Here is a 20,700-nt window from a genome sequence, read left to right as displayed (position 1 = left end):
AAGTATGAAATAAAATAAAGTAGCATGTAAAAAGAAGTAAAAATAGAGGTCACAGTGTTCAGTATAGACATATGTACAATGTTCGATGCAGCCTAGAAGTAACTGAGTTACCATACAATATACAATATACTATGCAATATACTAATATACAATACTGTATAGTGCAAAGCAGAAATGGGATGAGGTACAATTTAGGTACAATTTACAGTAAGGTGTACGAGTTGTAGTGCAAATCCTTTACCAATAAATATAAAGTGTGTTTAGGTGATCTAAAGTGTGGAGAGTGGGTGCTGCAGTGTGTTGTTTGTTTAAAGTGAGTGTGTGCGTGTGGATGTGTGTGCTGTGTGCATTTGATGGTTGTTGCATAGTGTTTATTGTTCGTTGAGCAGCCTGATGGCCTGGGGATAGAAGCTTCTTCTGAGTCTTTCTGTGCTCGCCTTGAGACTCCGGTATCGCTTGCCTGACCGCAGCAGTTCAAAGAGGCAGTTGTTCGGGTGGCTGGAGTCCTTAATGATTCTCTTAGCCTTGCCCCTGCACCACTTGTTGTAAATGTTCTGGAGGGTGGGAAGCCCCCCTCCAATTGTGCGTTCCGCTGAACGTGTCACTCTTTGTAGTCTGCTTCGGTCTTGTGCAGTGCTATTCCCAAACCAGGAGGTGATGTTGCCAGTCAGGATGCGCTCTATTGTACATGAGTAGAAGTTCTTAAGGATCTTCTGACTCACTTTGAACTTCCTTAGGCGCCTGAGGAAGTAGAGGCGTTGTCGTGCCTTCTTCACAACACTGTCAATGTGTGTGGTCCATGTCAAGTCCTCGGATATCTGGGCTCCGAGGTACTTGAAACTGTTCACTCTCTCAACCGGTGCCCCGTCGATGCTGAGGGGGCTGTAGTCCTTGACCCCCGACCTCCTAAAGTCCACAATCATCTCCTTTGTTTTGCTGACGTTCAGGGAGAGTCTGTTCTCCTGGCACCATCCCGCCAGGACCTTGACCTCTTCCAGGTAGGCCCTCTCGTCGTTTGCAGAGATCAGGCCCACCACTACTGTGTCGTCAGCAAATTTGATGATTGTGTTGTTGCTCCGCTGAGTACAGGGAGTAGAGGAGGGGACTCAGAACACAGCCCTGTGGGGCCCCTATGTTGAGGGTGATGGATGAGGAGGTGCAGTTGCCTGCTCTCACCACCTGGGGTCTGCCCGTCAGGAAGTCCAAGACCCACTGGCAGAGGTCATAGTTCAAGCCCAGGTCCCTGAGCTTGGCTATGAGTTTGGCGAGGACTATGGTATTGAATGCTGAGCTGTAGTCGATGAATAGCATTCTCACATAGTTCCCCTGCCTCTTGTCCAGGTGTGATGCTGCTGTGTGCAGCACATGGGCTATGGCGTCCTCCGTGGACCTGTTGGGGCGGTATGCAAATTGCAGGGGGTCCAGGTTGATGGGGAGGGAGGAACAGATGTAGCCCTTCACTAGCTTCTCAAAGCACTTCATGGCTATGGAGGTGAGAGCTACAGGCGGTAGTCGTTGAGGCAAGTGGGCGTAGATTTTTTGGGTACACTCTGGTCTAAGACAGTGAATTCATACTGTACATGTTATTCCTCTGGTCTAAGAAAGTCCCAAACGATTAGCGAACATGAACAATTTCCAAATCTTTCAATTTTTTTTAATTAATTGCAATACCAAGCTGTGCTTTTTTGCCTAAAGGTTGCAATTTGATGGCATTACAGATTCTACCTTTAAAAGGATAAAAGTATGGGCTCATTATTGCTATAGCATCAGCAAGCATAATGGTCTAAGGTGGGGACTGTTATATTAGACCAGCCCTCATTTATCAACAATGCGTAGAAAGTGTTCTATTTTCGTTCTTAAGCACAGAATTTAGAATGTGTGTACGCACAGAAAAATCGGGATTTATCAAACGTGCGTACACAGGTTCTAAGCACACTCCGTATTGATAAATACCATTTGTTCTACGCTCCGCGCTTGTGCGCGATTTTAAGTATTTGCATATGGAACCGCCCGTAATTAACCATATACGGTCATGGAACACCCCCATGAAATGTGGAAAATGGACTAAGCCGAGCGAAGCGTGTTATGGGAGAAATACGTGACAGGCTGACAGACATGCACACGGTGATGTCAGATATGATATCTATTAACCAGAGTCAACAGCTTTAAGTACCTCGGAGCCTACATATCCGAGGACTTGACATGGACCACACACATTGACAGTGTTGTGAAGAAGGCACGACAACGCCTCTACTTCCTCAGGCGCCTAAGGAAGTTCCAAGTCAGTCAGAAGATCCTTAAGAACTTCTACTCATGTACAATAGAGAGCATCCTGACTGGCAACATCACCTCCTGGTTTGGGAATAGCACTGCACAAGACCGAAGCAGACTACAAAGAGTGACACGTTCAGCCGAACGCACAATTGGAGGGGGGCTCCCCACCCTCCAGAACATTTACAACAAGCGTTGCAGGGGCAAGGCTAAGAGAATCATTAAAGACTCCAGTCACCCGAACAACTGCCTCTTTGAACTGCTGCGGTCAGGCAAGCGATACCGGAGTCTCAAGGCGAGCACAGAAAGACTCAGAAGAAGCTTCTATCCCCAGGCCATCAGGCTGCTAAACGAACAATGAACACTACACAACAACAACCATCAAACGCACATAGCACACACATCCACACGCACACACTCACTTTAAACAAACACACTGTAGCACCCACTCCACACACTTTATAGCACACACTCACTTTAAACAAACACACTGTAGCACCCACTCCCCACACTTTATATTTATTGATGAAGGATTGCACTACAACTCGTACACCTTACTGTAAATTGTACTTAAATTGTACCTCATCCCATTTCTGCTTTGCACTATATAGTACTGTACATTAGTACACTGCATAGTATTGTATATTATATGGTAACTCAGTTACCTCTATTCTGCATCGAACATTGTACATATGTCTATACTGAACACTGTGACCTCATTTTCTACTTCTAAATTACATGCTATACTATGTTATTTGATACTATCTTGTCTAGCACAGTCTCTGGAGCGTAACAGTAAGAAGCATTTTGTATGAAAGTATTCTGTACTTCTGTATGACAACTATTAAAGAAACTTGAAAACTTGAAACTTGCCTGGGCAGCGCAAACACTAATAAAGACCGTGCTGGAATATGACTGCCTTTTCCTGTTTTGTTCGATTAATACCCAGGGATTAAAGTTCTCCTCAATTTTATTCCAAATCGCGACGGATTTTCCGTAAATTTTCTACCTGCATATGATTTGTAGAGGCATACAATCTATTTTGATGTCGGTATTAGGTCGCCTATATAAACAATAATAGGAGAGCATATACAAGAACAATGAATCTCACTGCCATGTATGATGTAGCCTACGCCATGTGTAGCCTGCCTATATGTGATCAATACAAACTTGAACTTGAATTCCATCATCATATTTATATGTTGTGTCTGTCCACTATGTTTGTTACTTTGTTATTTCCCCCCCCTATCTATGTAAAGCGACCTTGGGTCTCTTGAAAGGCGCTATATAAAATTAAGTTATTATTATTATTATTATTATTATTATTATTATTATTATTATTATTATTATTATTATTATTATTATTATTATTATTATTATTATTATCACGTCTGTGCGGGAGCTCACAAAGACTGTTAGTCTCAGTGAAGTTTCAACAGAGGTCATCTATTCTAACCAACAAATTGAAGTAGAAAGCATTTCGTTGTGACCAATCTTATTTGGAAACATGACACAAAATAATAGTATTTAGCTTTTTATTTGAAACAATATTTAATCGCGTTTGGAGGTGGGTGTTCTGCGTCTGCCCCCCCCGTGCCAAACAAGCAGGCCAACCGTTATAATTACACTACTGTTGCTATTTTACAATGAACTATAATGAATTACGGGTCATATAGAACACGCCAGTGTTGGAAGTAATGCACGGAAGCTTATTTCCGCGTTGCAATATTCATTCTACCACCGGGCGCCAGGTACGCACAAAGTCAAGCACACGTTCAAATTGATAAGTCACACACTTTGCTTAGAAATGATCGTACTCACGGGTTACGCACATATCTGTGCGTACGCACCATTGATAAATGAGGGCCCAGTCTTGAATAGTTGGCTGAATAGTCCCAAACTTTCAGAGTTATAACTTAATAACTATAAACCTTGGTGTATTCATTATTTTGCTTGTAGCAAGTTAGGTTTTATATGATCAAAATAATCATATTTACATATGTTTCGTAAAATGCTTAGTTTAGTTTTAGTTTATTTGTTTATTTGACAGGTTTTGTATGTTCAATAATATGCTTGTTAATATGTCTTGTATAGAGGCATCTGTGTCAAAATTTGTTATAGCTGAATCCAAACACATCAAATAAAAGAATATGTTCTACATGTTAAAGACTTCAGTGGTCCTACCCTGTGTGGTGGTCAGGCAGTGCCAGGCGGAGCGCTCGAAGAGGATGGGCAGGAGGAGGTCGGCCCTGGCTGAGACGCAGTACTCTGTCTCATAATCCATCAAGCGGTACGTCAAATCAGACTGACCTGCCTCCAAGACCGCCTGACGCTGGGAACACAGAACACACACCACAAACCGTCTCAAAAATACAGTTCTATACAGAGCCTGTTACCAACTCATATCAGTCATAATAGTAACGCATAGAGTTCTAAAGTGAAACACACGTATAAATATATAAATATATATATGAAATATACAGTATAACATGGTCTACTGTCATCATACAACCTGGACTCATGTTGAGACCTTGTTCTGAGTCATTAGGGTATATTTGATTACTGTATTGATTTGTTTCTTGTTTTAAATGTTGTGAGTGATACAATAACATACAGTCACTTCAAGTCTACTCCACACTGAGACACAATAACATACAGTCACTTCAAGTCTCCTCCACACTGAGACACAATAACATACGGTTATCCTATAACCATAGCTATATGAGTATAGCGAGCGCTCAAGTGGAACACATCCCATAGCCAGTCTAATACTGAATACATTTCTTCACATGTACACACCCATCCGCCTGGCCACACCCCCATCCGCTCCTCTACATAAGCGGGGATGTGGCCATACTAACAGCTCCTTCCCAAGACTTTCACCACCGAAGGCGAAGACCACGGGGTCCTCAGTGAGTCAGCGCAGAGCGCTCGCTATACTCATATAACTATGGTTATAGGATAACCGTATGTTATATATCGTATAGCTTACGCTCTGCGCTCAAGTGGAACACAGGAGCTGAGCAGAGCGGAAGCTCGACAAATGTACCTGCTGAGGCACCCCACAACCATCAGAACCGGGGAGGACCCGAGCCCCCGGACCCCCCTAGTGGAGGACGGGAGGGAATCGGATCCGACTGTGTGAAGAGGGTTTAGCAACTCAAATGCACAGGGTGAGCAGATCGTGGGACTTACCTTCCCACAGAAGAACCCACGACTACACAGGCGCGCAACCCACATGCCACTAGGGAACGAACGGGCGGTCACTAGTGACACCCCCAGGTGGTTACTAGTGACACCACCCCCCACATCGCCAGCGTATCGGACAGGGCCCATCCAAGAGCAGGCCCTTCCCCCCTACAGCACGCCGCCCTGAAGCCCTCAAGAGGCTAGACCCCCACAGGGGGACCAAGCAGCGCACCGGGGAGACAACCCCCAAAGAGGTTGATCCCTCAATCCAGGCAACAGGCCAGAAGGACTCGACCTGTGCCTGGAGCACTGCGGACTAGACAGGCACCTAAGGGGTCTGCTGAAAACAGCACCCTGGCGGAAGGGGCGTTCGGTATGCTGTGCACCATGTCGCAGCCTCCACAAAAAAAAACACCCAGTCTAGAGGGGCCGAGGCAGAGAAGGCTGACATGATTGGCAGACGTCATGAAAGGTGCGGGGGCACACTCGCAGGCAGACGGGGTCAAGCCCGGCCTAACCCGAGAGTCGACTCCGCTACCAACACACCTGGAAACCAACCACCAACTAACAGGCGGTTGTTCCTATAACCCCCCCAGGAAAAAAACTCCAAAACACAACTGCGGGTATACACCGGCTATACAGCAGTACAAGTGTCTCAGTTCTCAAGAAGGGGTTAACCCAGGCCAACAGGTTGACGAGAATGAGTCCGGACCTGGGCCCGGCAGACCGGGACGTATACAGGGATGCCAGAGGGGCACGAAACCCACCTCGAAAGCCCAGCACCAGCGCAAGGTACAACACAATATGGACCAAGCAATAGTGAAGGATAACATTCAAGGGTACTACGACTATGCTTGCACCTCATGGTACCAAAGCACCTCAAAGGCGCTAAAAACAAAATTACAAACATCTCAAAACAAACTGGTCAGACTACTGCTTGACCTTACTCCTAGAACCCACCTCACCCCTGCCCACTTTGACAACCTAGGATGGCTTAGAGTAGACGACAGAGTACAGCAACTTGCAATGGGCCTGGTCTACAAGATACACTACACGACCAAGGTACCCATGTACATGACTAAATACTTCCCAAAGGTCAGTGAATACCACGATCACAACACCAGAGGGAGCTCCACAAATCATGTTAAACCCAGATTCCCCCCCCCTCTCCCTACCCTGTGACACGCTGACCAAACAGTGCGACAGGAAGCCCGAAGGACAGGAGGCCCAAACCCCTGACCAATCAGGAAAAAAAAGGGGGAGGAAGGTTTATCAGTTCACCCCCTCATGACCCCACACCCCGGATACAATGAAAAACAACCAGCAGCGATGATACCCGCGTAGCCAGCATGCTACATGAAAAGCGTATATCCACAGGGATAAGCTAAACCAATGCACGCCAGCCACAGATGATAACTCATTTGCGAACAGGTTTTATATACAAGGCTCATGTGCGAAACACGTCACCCGTGTTTTATGTCTAAGAAAAAAACACATACGTTTAAGAGAGGGTCAAGACCTCGGTACAAGCTACAGTACATAGCACTTCTGTAGGCTAACACTCCAACCAAGTTGTGGACTCTATGCCATGTTTCCAATGTAACAGAATACACACAACCCCCTCAGATAAAACGGTAACATGTACCACTATAAGAAGTGGTGAGGGAAGACAAGTCTTTCGACCGAGTGCTAGCCACAGGCCTTGCCAAGCACACATATATATAGCGACCAGAACGATTTATAAGAAAACTGTCCTACTCACTTAAACAACACACAACCCCACAGCTAGGTGAGGGTTTATAAGTTAAGATAAGATAAGATATTCCTTTATTGATCCCCTTGGGGAAATTCAGGCATCATAGCAGCATGGGGGGGAGGGGGGGGTACAGGTAGTAAAACAACACAGTATACAGGTAGTAAAAAACAACACAGGCAGTGTAAACAATTTGATCAATATGGTCAATATAATTTACTATCTGACTAGCTGAGGAATATTCACATTATTCACAGTGTCACATAAGGTGCAGTATGCATGAGGTAGTGTTATAATTTACTATCTACTGAGTATACATTATTCCCAGTATCACGGTATCCACTGAAATATACATTATTCACAGTATCACAGTATCCACATAGGGTGCAGTACACCGTATATATACACCGTATCCCCAATATATAACAGTGAATAAAAACACAGTTTGTAACAAAAAACAGTCCCTCACCAGGAGGGACCTTTTATTTAGTAACAAAATTATATGATGGGGCGGGGAAGGGAACAGGGGTAAACAGGGGAGAGTCACTAGCGGCGCCTGCCGCGTGCAGCACGGTGCTTGCCCCGACCTTGGAGCCGGCCCGGAGGGACGGTTCTGGGGCGCCTGGTCACGTCGATCCCTACCGTCACCTCCGGGTGTGGGGCGGCCGGCTGTGGCGGACGAGGCACTCCCTCCACTCCTGGCCTTCTTGGACGAAGGCCCAGCAGCGGCGGCAGTGGTGGCGGAGGCAACGGTCGCGGGGTTTAGCAACTCAAATGCACAGGGTGAGCAGATCGTGGGACTTACCTTCCCACAGAAGAACCCACGACTACACAGGCGCGCAACCCACATGCCACTAGGGAACGAACGGGCGGTCACTAGTGACACCCCCAGGCGGTTACTAGTGACACCACCCCCCACATCGCCAGCGTATCGGACAGGGCCCATCCAAGAGCAGGCCCTTCCCCCCTACAGCACGCCGCCCTGAAGCCCTCAAGAGGCTAGCCACAGGGGGACCAGGCAGCGCACCGGGGAGACAACCCCCAAAGAGGTTGATCCCTCAATCCAGGCAACAGGCCAGAAGGACTCGACCTGTGCCTGGAGCACTGCGGACTAGACAGGCACCTAAGGGGTCTGCTGAAAACAGCACCCTGGCGGAAGGGGCGTTCGGTATGCTGTGCACCATGTCGCAGCCTCCACAAAAAAAAACACCCAGTCTAGAGGGGCCGAGGCAGAGAAGGCTGACATGATTGGCAGACGTCATGAAAGGTGCGGGGGCACACTCGCAGGCAGACGGGGTCAAGCCCGGCCTAACCCGAGAGTCGACTCCGCTACCAACACACCTGGAAACCAACCACCAACTAACAGGCGGTTGTTCCTATAACCCCCCCAGGAAAAAAACTCCAAAACACAACTGCGGGTATACACCGGCTATACAGCAGTACAAGTGTCTCAGTTCTCAAGAAGGGGTTAACCCAGGCCAACAGGTTGACGAGAATGAGTCCGGACCTGGGCCCGGCAGACCGGGACGTATACAGGGATGCCAGAGGGGCACGAAACCCACCTCGAAAGCCCAGCACCAGCGCAAGGTACAACACAATATGGACCAAGCAATAGTGAAGGATAACACGCAGTGATATAACCACAAACACCTCCATAACATCACCCCTGCAAGGCCCGGGCCAACCCGGCATTTTCCCCCCGAAAAAGCACAAGTCCTTCAGGGTACCAGAACCGCAGATCTGCGCCCCGGCGGACAACGGGTTAACTGACCTGGTCAGGCGTGACCAGAACCAGTCCTGTGTCCTAATCACGCCACCATCCCCAGTCCTAAGAGGGGGGTAGGTACGCGTGTCGATCTAAAACATCACAGAGGGCGCCACCAAGACGAACAGAACATAAAAGCACCGCGCCCGGTGGCCAACCCCAAAAGCGTGAGACCCCTCCGCCAATGCTCTGATCTATTCCGTTATCTCCCCCCAGAGATGAACGAGAATTCATCAAGACTAACCCAGTACACAGGCGCTCGGAAGAGACAAACTCCATCCCAGTTGCCCCATGAAAATGCTGTTACAATGAAATGAGCAACCAAGGCGTACAAGCCCACGCGTGATTCCACACAGAAGCACCCAGGGCCAGCACTATGTACACGTCGAGACCCAAAACATATCAATGGTAATTCTAACAAGAACCCAGATAACGTTCCCTCCAAGCCGCCTGGGAGAGCGGCAGGAAGCCGGCCAAGAGACACAGATATGGGTCCCATATGACGCGTCTGAGGGAAAAAAACAACCCTGTCAAACCTGCTCTGTATAAAAGAGAGGAGACAGGGAACCCCCAGAGAGACTTCCCACATGAGTAACAATTTGAAAAGATATATGTAACATTGAGCTACGTGACCAAAAGCTCAAGACATATGCAACAGAGCGCAGAGCAGAAAACTTTTGTTTAAGTTCACACGCACCGCAAAACCCATCTTGACAACAACAGAGGTCCACAACATGGAGCCTGAAAAGAACTCACGGAAGTCTCACAACCAATAGAAACGCGCCCAGTGACGTACTCTATGGCGGGGGGAATTCCGTGACCCACCTGCCCAAAAAAAGCGTGGGACCAGGGAACTCCCCCCCCCCCCCTCTCCCTACCCTGTGACACGCTGACCAAACAGTGCGACAGGAAGCCCGAAGGACAGGAGGCCCAAACCCCTGACCAATCAGGAAAAAAAGGGGGGAGGAAGGTTTATCAGTTCACCCCCTCATGACCCCACACCCCGGATACAATGAAAAACAACCAGCAGCGATGATACCCGCGTAGCCAGCATGCTACATGAAAAGCGTATATCCACAGGGATAAGCTAAACCAATGCACGCCAGCCACAGATGATAACTCATTTGCGAACAGGTTTTATATACAAGGCTCATGTGCGAAACACGTCACCCGTGTTTTATGTCTAAGAAAAAAACACATACGTTTAAGAGAGGGTCAAGACCTCGGTACAAGCTACAGTACATAGCACTTCTGTAGGCTAACACTCTAACCAAGTTGTGGACTCTATGCCATGTTTCCAATGTAACAGAATACACACAACCCCCTCAGATAAAACGGTAACATGTACCACTATAAGAAGTGGTGAGGGAAGACAAGTCTTTCGACCGAGTGCTAGCCACAGGCCTTGCCAAGCACACATATATATAGCGACCAGAACGATTTATAAGAAAACTGTCCTACTCACTTAAACAACACACAACCCCACAGCTAGGTGAGGGTTTATAAGATAAGATAAGATAAGATATTCCTTTATTGATCCCCTTGGGGAAATTCAGGCATCATAGCAGCATGGGGGGGAGGGGGGGGGTACAGGTAGTAAAACAACACAGTATACAGGTAGTAAAAAACAACACAGGCAGTGTAAACAATTTGATCAATATGGTCAATATAATTTACTATCTGACTAGCTGAGGAATATTCACATTATTCACAGTGTCACATAAGGTGCAGTATGCATGAGGTAGTGTTATAATTTACTATCTACTGAGTATACATTATTCCCAGTATCACGGTATCCACTGAAATATACATTATTCACAGTATCACAGTATCCACATAGGGTGCAGTACACCGTATATATACACCGTATCCCCAATATATAACAGTGAATAAAAACACAGTTTGTAACAAAAAACAGTCCCTCACCAGGAGGGACCTTTTATTTAGTAACAAAATTATATGATGGGGCGGGGAAGGGAACAGGGGTAAACAGGGGAGAGTCACTAGCGGCGCCTGCCGCGTGCAGCACGGTGCTTGCCCCGACCTTGGAGCCGGCCCGGAGGGACGGTTCTGGGGCGCCTGGTCACGTCGATCCCTACCGTCACCTCCGGGTGTGGTGCGGCCGGCTGTGGCGGACGAGGCACTCCCTCCACTCCTGGCCTTCTTGGACGAAGGCCCAGCAGCGGCGGCAGTGGTGGCGGAGGCAACGGTCGCGGGGTTTAGCAACTCAAATGCACAGGGTGAGCAGATCGTGGGACTTACCTTCCCACAGAAGAACCCACGACTACACAGGCGCGCAACCCACATGCCACTAGGGAACGAACGGGCGGTCACTAGTGACACCCCCAGGCGGTTACTAGTGACACCACCCCCCACATCGCCAGCGTATCGGACAGGGCCCATCCAAGAGCAGGCCCTTCCCCCCTACAGCACGCCGCCCTGAAGCCCTCAAGAGGCTAGCCACAGGGGGACCAGGCAGCGCACCGGGGAGACAACCCCCAAAGAGGTTGATCCCTCAATCCAGGCAACAGGCCAGAAGGACTCGACCTGTGCCTGGAGCACTGCGGACTAGACAGGCGCCTAAGGGGTCTGCTGAAAACAGCACCCTGGCGGACAGGGCGTTCGGTATGCTGTGCACCATGTCGCAGCCTCCACAAAAAAAAACACCCAGTCTAGAGGGGCCGAGGCAGAGAAGGCTGACATGATTGGCAGACGTCATGAAAGGTGCGGGGGCACACTCGCAGGCAGACGGGGTCAAGCCCGGCCTAACCCGAGAGTCGACTCCGCTACCAACACACCTGGAAACCAACCACCAACTAACAGGCGGTTGTTCCTATAACCCCCCCAGGAAAAAAACTCCAAAACACAACTGCGGGTATACACCGGCTATACAGCAGTACAAGTGTCTCAGTTCTCAAGAAGGGGTTAACCCAGGCCAACAGGTTGACGAGAACGAGTCCGGACCTGGGCCCGGCAGACGTCTATCCCACACTGAGCAGCTGCCAATGATATATAGATATTAGATGTTAAACAATTAACTATACACCATCATCTACACACACACACACACGCACACGCACACGCACACGCACACACACGCACACACACACCGTTTGGTTCCTCTTGGTGTTGTGGACCCAGAGGATGTAGGTCATCTGGCGGTACAGTGTTGCCATGGAGACTGCAGGTGTGTGGTTGTCTTGGCACCACCTTGTTGGTCCTTTCAGCCTGATGACGGCTCTGTCTACATCCACCATCGTCACGGCAACCGACGGGGGGCCAAAACTAGCTGTGGGGTGGGTATAATGTAATGCCAGAATTATAACAGGATAATTTGTCAGAAGTTATAAAAGTGGATTTTTACAAAGTTGTGGTGAGTTTTCTTGTTTGTAATTCTCACTAGTATAATGATCAGGTAGGTGTGTTCTTTAGTGTGTGAGTGTATGTTGAGAGTTTGGATGGAATATGATGGAACTCATGAGTATCAAAGGAAGTCAGTGTAGAGGTATGAGGTCAGAGGATATAAACATCTACTGTCAGTGTAGAGGTGTGAGGTCAGAGGATATACACATCTACTTTCAGTGTATATGTGTGATGTCAGATAGAAACAACTACTGTCAGCAGTGTAGACGTATGAGGTCAGAGGATATAAACATCTACTGTCAGTGTAGAGGTGTGAGGTCAGAGGATATACACATCTACTTTCAGTGTCGAGGTGTGATGTCAGATAGGAACATCTACTGTCAGTGTCGAGGTATGATGCCAGATATAAATGTCTCTGGTATGATGTCAGTCTAGAATATGATGTCAGTGTAGAGGATTATGTCAGCAGATAGAAACATCTAAGGTCTAGGTTAAGCCTTTCTACCTACTGTCAGTGTAGAGTATGATGTCAGTATGGAGTATGATATCAGTGTAGAGAGTATGATGTCAGCAGGTCTAGGTTAAGCCTTACTGTCACCATAGAGTATGATGTCAGTGTAGAGTATGATGTCAGTGTAGAGTATGATGTTAGTGTAGAGTATGATGTCAGCAGGTCTAGGTTAAGCCTTACTGTCAGTATAGAGTATGATGTCAGTGCACTGTAGAGTATGATGTCAGTGTAGAGCAGGGGTGAGCAACCTTTTTGACATGGAGTGCCTGTTTGAAATATAGTTGTAACTAGTGTGCCTCAACAATATTCCATGCATCGTAATTTTTTTTTCTCATAATCAGGTATTTTTAATGATAATTTTTACATTATTACATCATCATTGTTATTGTTATTATTAACAATATTATTATGATGGTTGTATCAACCCTAAATCTGAGTTGGGGGGGGGGATGCAATGCAGACAAACAGCTGCATACAGTGCGACCATTTCACTCACATTTGCCCATACATTTTTGGACCATCGGTGTGTGTACTGTACGTGTGCTGTCATAGCTCCACCTACAGGCCTAATGGAGAACACCAGGAGAACACCAGGATGTGAATGGAGGGTGAATGTGAGGTATATCGTGTAAATAAGTTTTGATTGATCGCAAGACTACACTGTAAAAAAAGAAATAATAATAAGTTACCAGAACTTAAAAATATTTAGTTCATTAAAGTTTTCAGTTTTCAATCCATAATAAGTTAACAGAAAAATAAGTACACAACCACATTATTTCAACCTAATAAAACTATGTTTATTGTCATTGTTTTAAGAACACAAGTTGACTTGGTAATACTCACATTTTGAGTAAAGAAATGGCTTTTAACATGTGCAATGTTCAATGAAATAGACAAATAAATAATAAAATGTGTTGATTAATCCCACTGGTCACAATGGTGACCGTAATAATGTTTTTGTTATAAGGCTCTGCAAATGTTACTGAATGATGTAGCAATGTATTTCCAGCTAAATTGAAATAATAAACAAATAAAGGGTCTCAATTAAATATGTGGTAGTAAAAAGAACCTGTGGGAGGAATTCAACAAGATAAATGCGACAACAGTGCAAAATATTTCACTATAATATTTCAAAGCAAAAAAAAAAAATATATATATATATATAATATATATAATTATAATTGTTATTATTTTTTTTTACTGCTGCCCCCTGTGCCTATGAAAATGCCCCCGTGTTCCTATGCAGGCACGCGTGCCTAGGGTTGCCTACCCCTGGTGTAGAGTATGATGTCAGCAGGACTAGGGTAAGCCTTACTGTCAGTGTAGAGTATGATGTCAGTACAGTATATAGTATGATGTCAGCAGGTCTAGGTTAAGCCTTACTGTCAGTATATAGTATGATGTCAACAGTTCTAGGTTAAGCCTTACTGTCAGTATAAAATTGCAGCTACCACAGGACTACACATCAATAAAGCAAAAAGAAAGGAGATGAAGATTAACCACAATTTAGAAGAGGCCGTACAACTGGACGGAGAAGCACTGGACGAGGTGGACACCTTCACATACCTGGGAAGCATCGTGGGGAAGGACGGAGGCAGCGACAAAGACATCAAAGCAAGAATAGGGAAGGTTCAGCATTTTTAATAATTGATAATTATTATTGATAATAATTTTAATGGAATTCAAACCACATCTCCACAAAGACCAAACTCCGCATCTTCAACACCAATGTCAAATCAGTTCTATTATACGGAGCAGAAACATGGAGAACCACAAAAGCAACCTCAAACAAACTGCAAACCTTCATAAACAGATGCTTACGACACATCCTGGGAATCTACTGGCCAAACACCATCACAAACGAACAGCTCTGGCAAACCACTCAACAAGAACCACTTGAAACCCTAATCAAACGCAGGAAATGGGGCTGGATTGGACACACCCTGATAAAACCATCCTCCAACACAACCAGGCAGGCCTTAACCTGGAACCCACAGGGGAAGAGAAAGCCAGGAAGACCCAGAAACAGCTGTAGAAGGTCTGTCGAGGCGGATCTCAAGGAAGAAAGAACATCATGGAAGGAAGCAGAGAAAATCGCCCAACACCGAACCAGCTGGAGAGATTTCATGAATGACCTATGCTCCCCAAAGAACAAAAGGGTTTAAGTCAAAGTCAGTCAGTATATACAGATCCAGCACTGAAAAATCAAACCTCTACTGCGCCTCTACCACTCCTCCACCACTCCACTCCAAACTGATTTTGTGACTCCTATTGTTCTGGACCGGGCCAGATTTCACACCTCCACTGCCTCCCACTGGGGAGATTTTCATCTTAAATTTGTATTCGTCCCAAACGGCCCAGCTGCATCCGATTCCTTAGCTTTTGTCACTGTTTACTTATCATGCATTGCAACACTAATATATGGGCAGTACCCCAAGTCAGACTGCCCCGAACCCACTTATTAAAAATGATCTTGGGGGTCTGAGGGCAGTAGCCCCCGACCCCCTCCCTGGGAGGGCACTTGAGTCAAGTACCCTCCCTTTGTTCTTTTTGGGGTCAGCTCAGTCACCCCTGTATAATAACACCTGAGTGCTAGTTCTACAGTGGTAGAGGGGTGGTACAGGAGCAGTAGGAGGGAACTGAGGCTGCGGTTACACTTTAGCCAAAACAAAGCGTTTCATTTAGCTTTTCAGAACGCTGTGTATTCGCAGGCAAGTTAGACGTCGTTTTGGCTCCTGAGCACCGAGGGATGTATATACATGTAGTACAATGCCAAAGCAGTAGGTGGCGATGTAGTTCAAACATGAAGGCCATTTTCAACCAATCAGAAAGGTTGAACGCGCCACTAAAAACACATTCATTGTGTGTTCTGCCTCATTTTTTGTTGATGAAACAAAACCAACATCAACACAATGTACCACCAAGAGCGGATAGTTTAGTCTCACAAAAATGTTGTTAGCTACATGCTAATGTGATTGGCATTCTCCATGTATATAGTTAGCATCGAGGCTGTAACTGAGGGGTACAATTCCCTGACTGTATTACTAGATATGATACTTACTACCACTACCTTTGTACTTAATATTCGGCCACCCAGTACACGGCATAAATATATTATCATAAACACTCTCACGTAGATGAAACGGATCCAACACAAATGTACGAAGTCGAAGTATGCGTTTATTACTATACAGCAATGGTGTGTAGAGCAAGCACTTAATCACTTAATTACATTTATGAATTGAAATAGTATGCACTTTTATGGCAAAGAGTATTCGTCGGTATATCAATAGAGAATGTCCAATCTCTGATGGCGCAGGTGGTAAATATACGACCTGGAATAGTTAAGGAATAACAGCAATGATACTTTAATGATTATAAGACTGGATACACTAAGGGGGGGTTAATCCGGTCGCTTGTAAGCCGACAGGAGTAGGAGGGGGGGGGGGGTAGAATCCGGCTGCCTCGTCCGGCCAAGGGTATCCCAGGTGAACCCACTGTAGTGCCGTTCAATGCGCCGGCGATCCTTGGACCACAGATGAAAGCAGGTGGACTCTTTGTGGGCCGGCTCTCTCCGGTCCACGGGGGAGAGACGTGAAGCGACCTCGTCTTGCAGAGCGTCTCCTCACCTTGCGTCCTCTCCAGGGGGGGGGGTTCCAACACACGGCAGTGTCGGGGGTCTTTATCCATGGAATAATCAAAGTATACAAAGCATAATCCGTGCCTGGGAAGGCGGGCTGTCGTCGATAGAATAATCCGGTATACAGGTCCACTCGCTCGTCGGCTCTGGGGCTCCTCGGGTGCAGCTTCACATGGGGTCAACCACCCTGGGTAAGCAGCCAGTTCTCTGCCCGAAACGATGGGGTACTGACTACGGTAGTATTCTCACCGCACGAAGCACTATATATTAACAGACTATTATTAGCTTAATAGACTACGTCCAACTCGACGATATAGTGCCAAATATGACTATTCAAATATTAATATACACGATGTCTCAATACCGATGGTAGGCGAACTTGGCCTTACTCCCACACGTGGTGTCACGGGGAGGCTTTACGTCTGTGACTCTATTGGAGGGTAAGAAACTGGACTGAAAAGAAAGTCCTACTTTAGTAGCGCAGTATATATACGCACTATGAACAAATAGTCCCATTAGTGGTGCGGTAGCCAGATTCCTACGCGGAACTAGGACTTGTTCGTACATGTGGAGCGGTAAGTTTGAACTGGGTCTGAGGGGTATGGCAGCCTGGCACCAAGGTCTCGACCAATAGTAGAATGGAGACTATTATGGGATGTTCAGTAGGCTAGAATGGATATTCAATGCATATTGTACAAGGAATATACAAGGGATATCAGGGAATATTAGAGAATATACAAATACAATTTAATATATATATATAAATAAATATATATATTCGGTTTAATCTGGCCCTTCACAACAGCCACCCCCTGAATAGGTCCCAGACCTAATCAGTTAAACAGAGACAGATTAATCGCGTTGTCTATTTACACATAAGGGTTTGCTGTAGGGGTCAGTCAACTTCACAAAGTCATAGGGTTGTAGGGTCATGGTCATCATCGATTGTGTCTGGGAGTCGAGGCAGTTCTATGAGCCTCGCCACGGGACGGGTGTAAGTGCGACCCTGGACGAGCACTTCAGCTGCTCGGACCTTGCCGTCGGCACCGGTGATCACTTTGCTTACGCGGCCGGCCGGCCACATAGCTCTGGGCAGTGATTGATCAATAATCATGACAACTGTTCCTTCTGTCAAATTGTCTCTCTCCTTTACCCACTTCTGGCGGGTCTGTAGAGATGGTAGGTAGTGCAGTAGGAAACTGTTCCAAAACTTGTCGGCTAATACTTGGCTGTACCTCCACATTCGTTGGCCGTTCGCTTCTTCAGGCCGGTACATTGTCTGGGGTAATGCAGGATCTAGCCGCCCCATCAGGAGTGTGTTGGGGGTAACTGGGTCGATATCCGCCACATCACTGGAGACATATCCGAGGGGCTTCGAGTTAAGTACTCCCTCAATCTCCGTGAGGACTGTCATTAGGACTTCTTCCGCCACAGTCTGGGCCCCAAGTACTGCGTACAGGGCTGTCTTTATGGAGCGCACTTCTCGTTCCCAAGTGCCACCGAAGTGGGGTGCGTTTGGGGGGTTGAATTGGAAATCAACCTGTGCTGGAGCGGGGTGGGTCTTAAGTTCTGGGCCCATAGCTTGGAAGCTCTCTCTCAGCTCTCTTTCGCCGCCTTTGAAGTTTGTCCCATGATCGGACAATAGGGTAGACGGTCTTCCTTTCCGTGATGTGAATCTTCGGAAGGCCATAAGGAATGAGTCTGTGCTCATGGTCGGGAGAAGCTCGATGTGTATCGCTCTGGTGGTCATGCATTTGAATACAATACCCCACCGCTTCTCGGTTCCTCTTCCTTTCTTTATGTGCAGCGGGCCAAAGCAGTCCATACCCGTTGAGTGGAATGGCTTGTCGCCGATTCGGAGGCGACATGGAGGAAGGTCAGCCATCCTTGGTATGCTGGGCTGCGCGCGCCACTTGCGGCAGTCTAGACATGTTCGCTGGAAGCGTCGTACCGCCTCTCTTCCTTGTAGGATCCAGTAACGACGTCTGATTTCCGCGAAGACTCTTTCTGCTCCTGCGTGATGTACATCCTCATCGTATTTCTTTATAATCAGCTCTGTGACCTTGTGTCGGCTGTTCAATACGATCGGGTATTTAATGTCATCCGGTAGATTGGGGGCTCTGCGTAGGCGACCACCCACTCTGATGAGGGTATGAGCGTCGCTCTCGGGGGCCAGATGAATTAATCTGCTGTCGGATGGGACGGGCTTTCCTCCCTGTAGACAGGCCAATTCATCGGGGAACGAGTCTCTCTGGGCTCGCTGCAGTAGAAGCAATTCTGCCTCCTCGTAGTTAGCTGCTGACATATCAGCGGGGGACTTGCACTCCGGGTGGTACCGCAGGAATGTTCTTTGTTGTGCACTCTCTATGGACGTGCAATCGTCTATGTTAGGGTCGGTGGAGGCTACGGTGCTCAATCCACAGAACACAGACTTCTTATTTTCCACCTCCTCTGGACTTGCTTCCCTCGGGATAGGCATGGGCCACTGTCCTTCCGGGAGTCTTAGGAATGCGGGGCCGTCACTGTAGACATTGCGACGGGTGAGGTCATCCAGGGGCATCCCCCGGGTGATGACGTCAGCTGGGTTCTGTTTTGTATCAACGTAGCGCCACTCTGTTTCTCCGGTTAACTCTTCGGTTAAGTCTTGAATCTCTGTGACTCTGACTCCCACGAAGACTTTGTACTTGCATGAGTCCGATTTGATCCAGGCGAGTACCGTCGTGGAATCTGACCACAGGATTGTTCTAGACACCGGTATGGTGAGCTCACGTTGGATGAGCGTGGCTAGGTGCGCTCCGGCTAGGGCTGCGCAGAGCTCTAGACGTGGGATAGATTGTTGCTTGCGTGGGGCTATTCTCGAGCGGGCGAGGACAAATGCTGTGTAGATCTCTCCGTCCGCTGCTGGGTCCTCTGCTACATGTTTCTGTAGTGCAAATGTAGCACAGCAGGGGCTGCACGTCGTTCCGAAGGGGAGGACTTCCCATTGGTAGATGGCTGGGTGCTCATCTCCTGGCTTCTCTCTCCATAGGAACCGTAACAGGGGCTTGTCCGCCTCTACTAATCTCACCTGCAGGAACATTCCTTTAATGTCCCCGCTGATGGCCACCTTTTCCTGGCGGAAGCGGAGTAGAACGCCGAGTAGGGAGGGGCCGAGTGTGGGACCGGGCAGTAACTCTTTATTTAGATTTTGGGATCCGATCTGGTAGCTGCAGTTAAATACTATGCGGTCTTTACCGTTGTGATGGACCTTGTGGTGGGGCACGTACCACGATTCAGTGGTCTGGTCAGCCTCTTTAATGTCCATCTTTGTGACGTGTCCCGCTGTGATGAGCTTCTCAATCTCAGCGCGGTATACACTCTCTTGGGCGGGGTTCTTGGCTAAGCGCCGCTCCGTGTTCAGCAGGTACCGTTCTGTGGCGTCTGTCTTGGCGTGGAAAGTAGGCATTCCTTCTCGCCGCAGGAGTGGCGTGGCGTATCTCAACACGCCGTTGACCGGGACTCTCTTGGTCCCTGTCTCGAGGAGGTGAATGGCGTAAATGTCATCTTTAGAGCGAATGTCTTTCTTTCCGTTCTTAAAGGGCATTTGTTCCAAGGTCCATAGCCGCTCTACGTGTTGCAGGAGTGCGGTTTCTCCCTCTGTGACTCGGGAGTGGAGACATCTAGTGGCTGTACTTCGGTTGAGAGATTTGGCGAGCGGGCCTTGGAGAGTCCATCCCAAACGGGTCTCGACTGCTGCAGGACAGCCTCGGGGTCCGGTATGAACCCGGTCTATCGGGACAATGAGGTCTGCATGGTCGGAGCCTATCAACAGGGTCGGCATAGCATTGTCTATGAGCGGGATCGGTAACTTGCGCAGATGTGCATATTTCTCCATCAGCTTGGCGACGGGGTATGTGTACCGCGACAGTCCTATTTCTTGGCTGGTGAAAGCGTCTGCAATCTGGTACCGTCGCTCAGGCTGGCCGCTTGCTGCGATAGAGAATGAGACATTCTCGCCCTTTATCGTCTTCAAATCTCGTCTTATTGTCCGAATTGTCATTTGGGTTTCGCTTCCCCGCAGCCCTAGCTGGGCCGCAGCGGAGGCGAGCAGCAGGGTCCTCTCTGACCCGTCATCGAGGACGGCGTAAGTGTCCAGGACTTTATTCTGGTAGCTTAGTGTCACACGCACTACTTTTAGGAGTACTCGGGCTCCACTGCTGCTGGCGGGA

General features: G+C 47.7%; 1 protein-coding gene across 3 annotated transcripts in view; it reads right to left on the bottom strand.

Moving 5' to 3' along the window:
* il20ra (interleukin 20 receptor, alpha) overlaps positions 1 to 20,700 on the bottom strand; it is a 53,453-nt gene that overhangs the window by 2,598 nt on the left and 30,155 nt on the right. For all 3 annotated transcript variants that reach the window (XM_084313847.1, XM_084313849.1, XM_084313848.1), the window contains 2 exons: positions 12,089 to 12,267; positions 4,456 to 4,603 (listed from right to left, as the gene is read on the bottom strand). In XM_084313847.1, the coding sequence (XP_084169973.1) occupies positions 4,456 to 4,603; positions 12,089 to 12,267 (327 nt within the window). The remainder of the gene's footprint in view (positions 1 to 4,455; positions 4,604 to 12,088; positions 12,268 to 20,700) is intronic.

This window comes from Notolepis coatsorum (assembly GCF_963971535.1).
Source record: "Notolepis coatsorum genome assembly, chromosome: 5".
Taxonomy (NCBI): domain Eukaryota; kingdom Metazoa; phylum Chordata; class Actinopteri; order Aulopiformes; family Paralepididae; genus Notolepis; species Notolepis coatsorum.
This window is presented reverse-complemented; position numbering and strand designations above follow the sequence as displayed.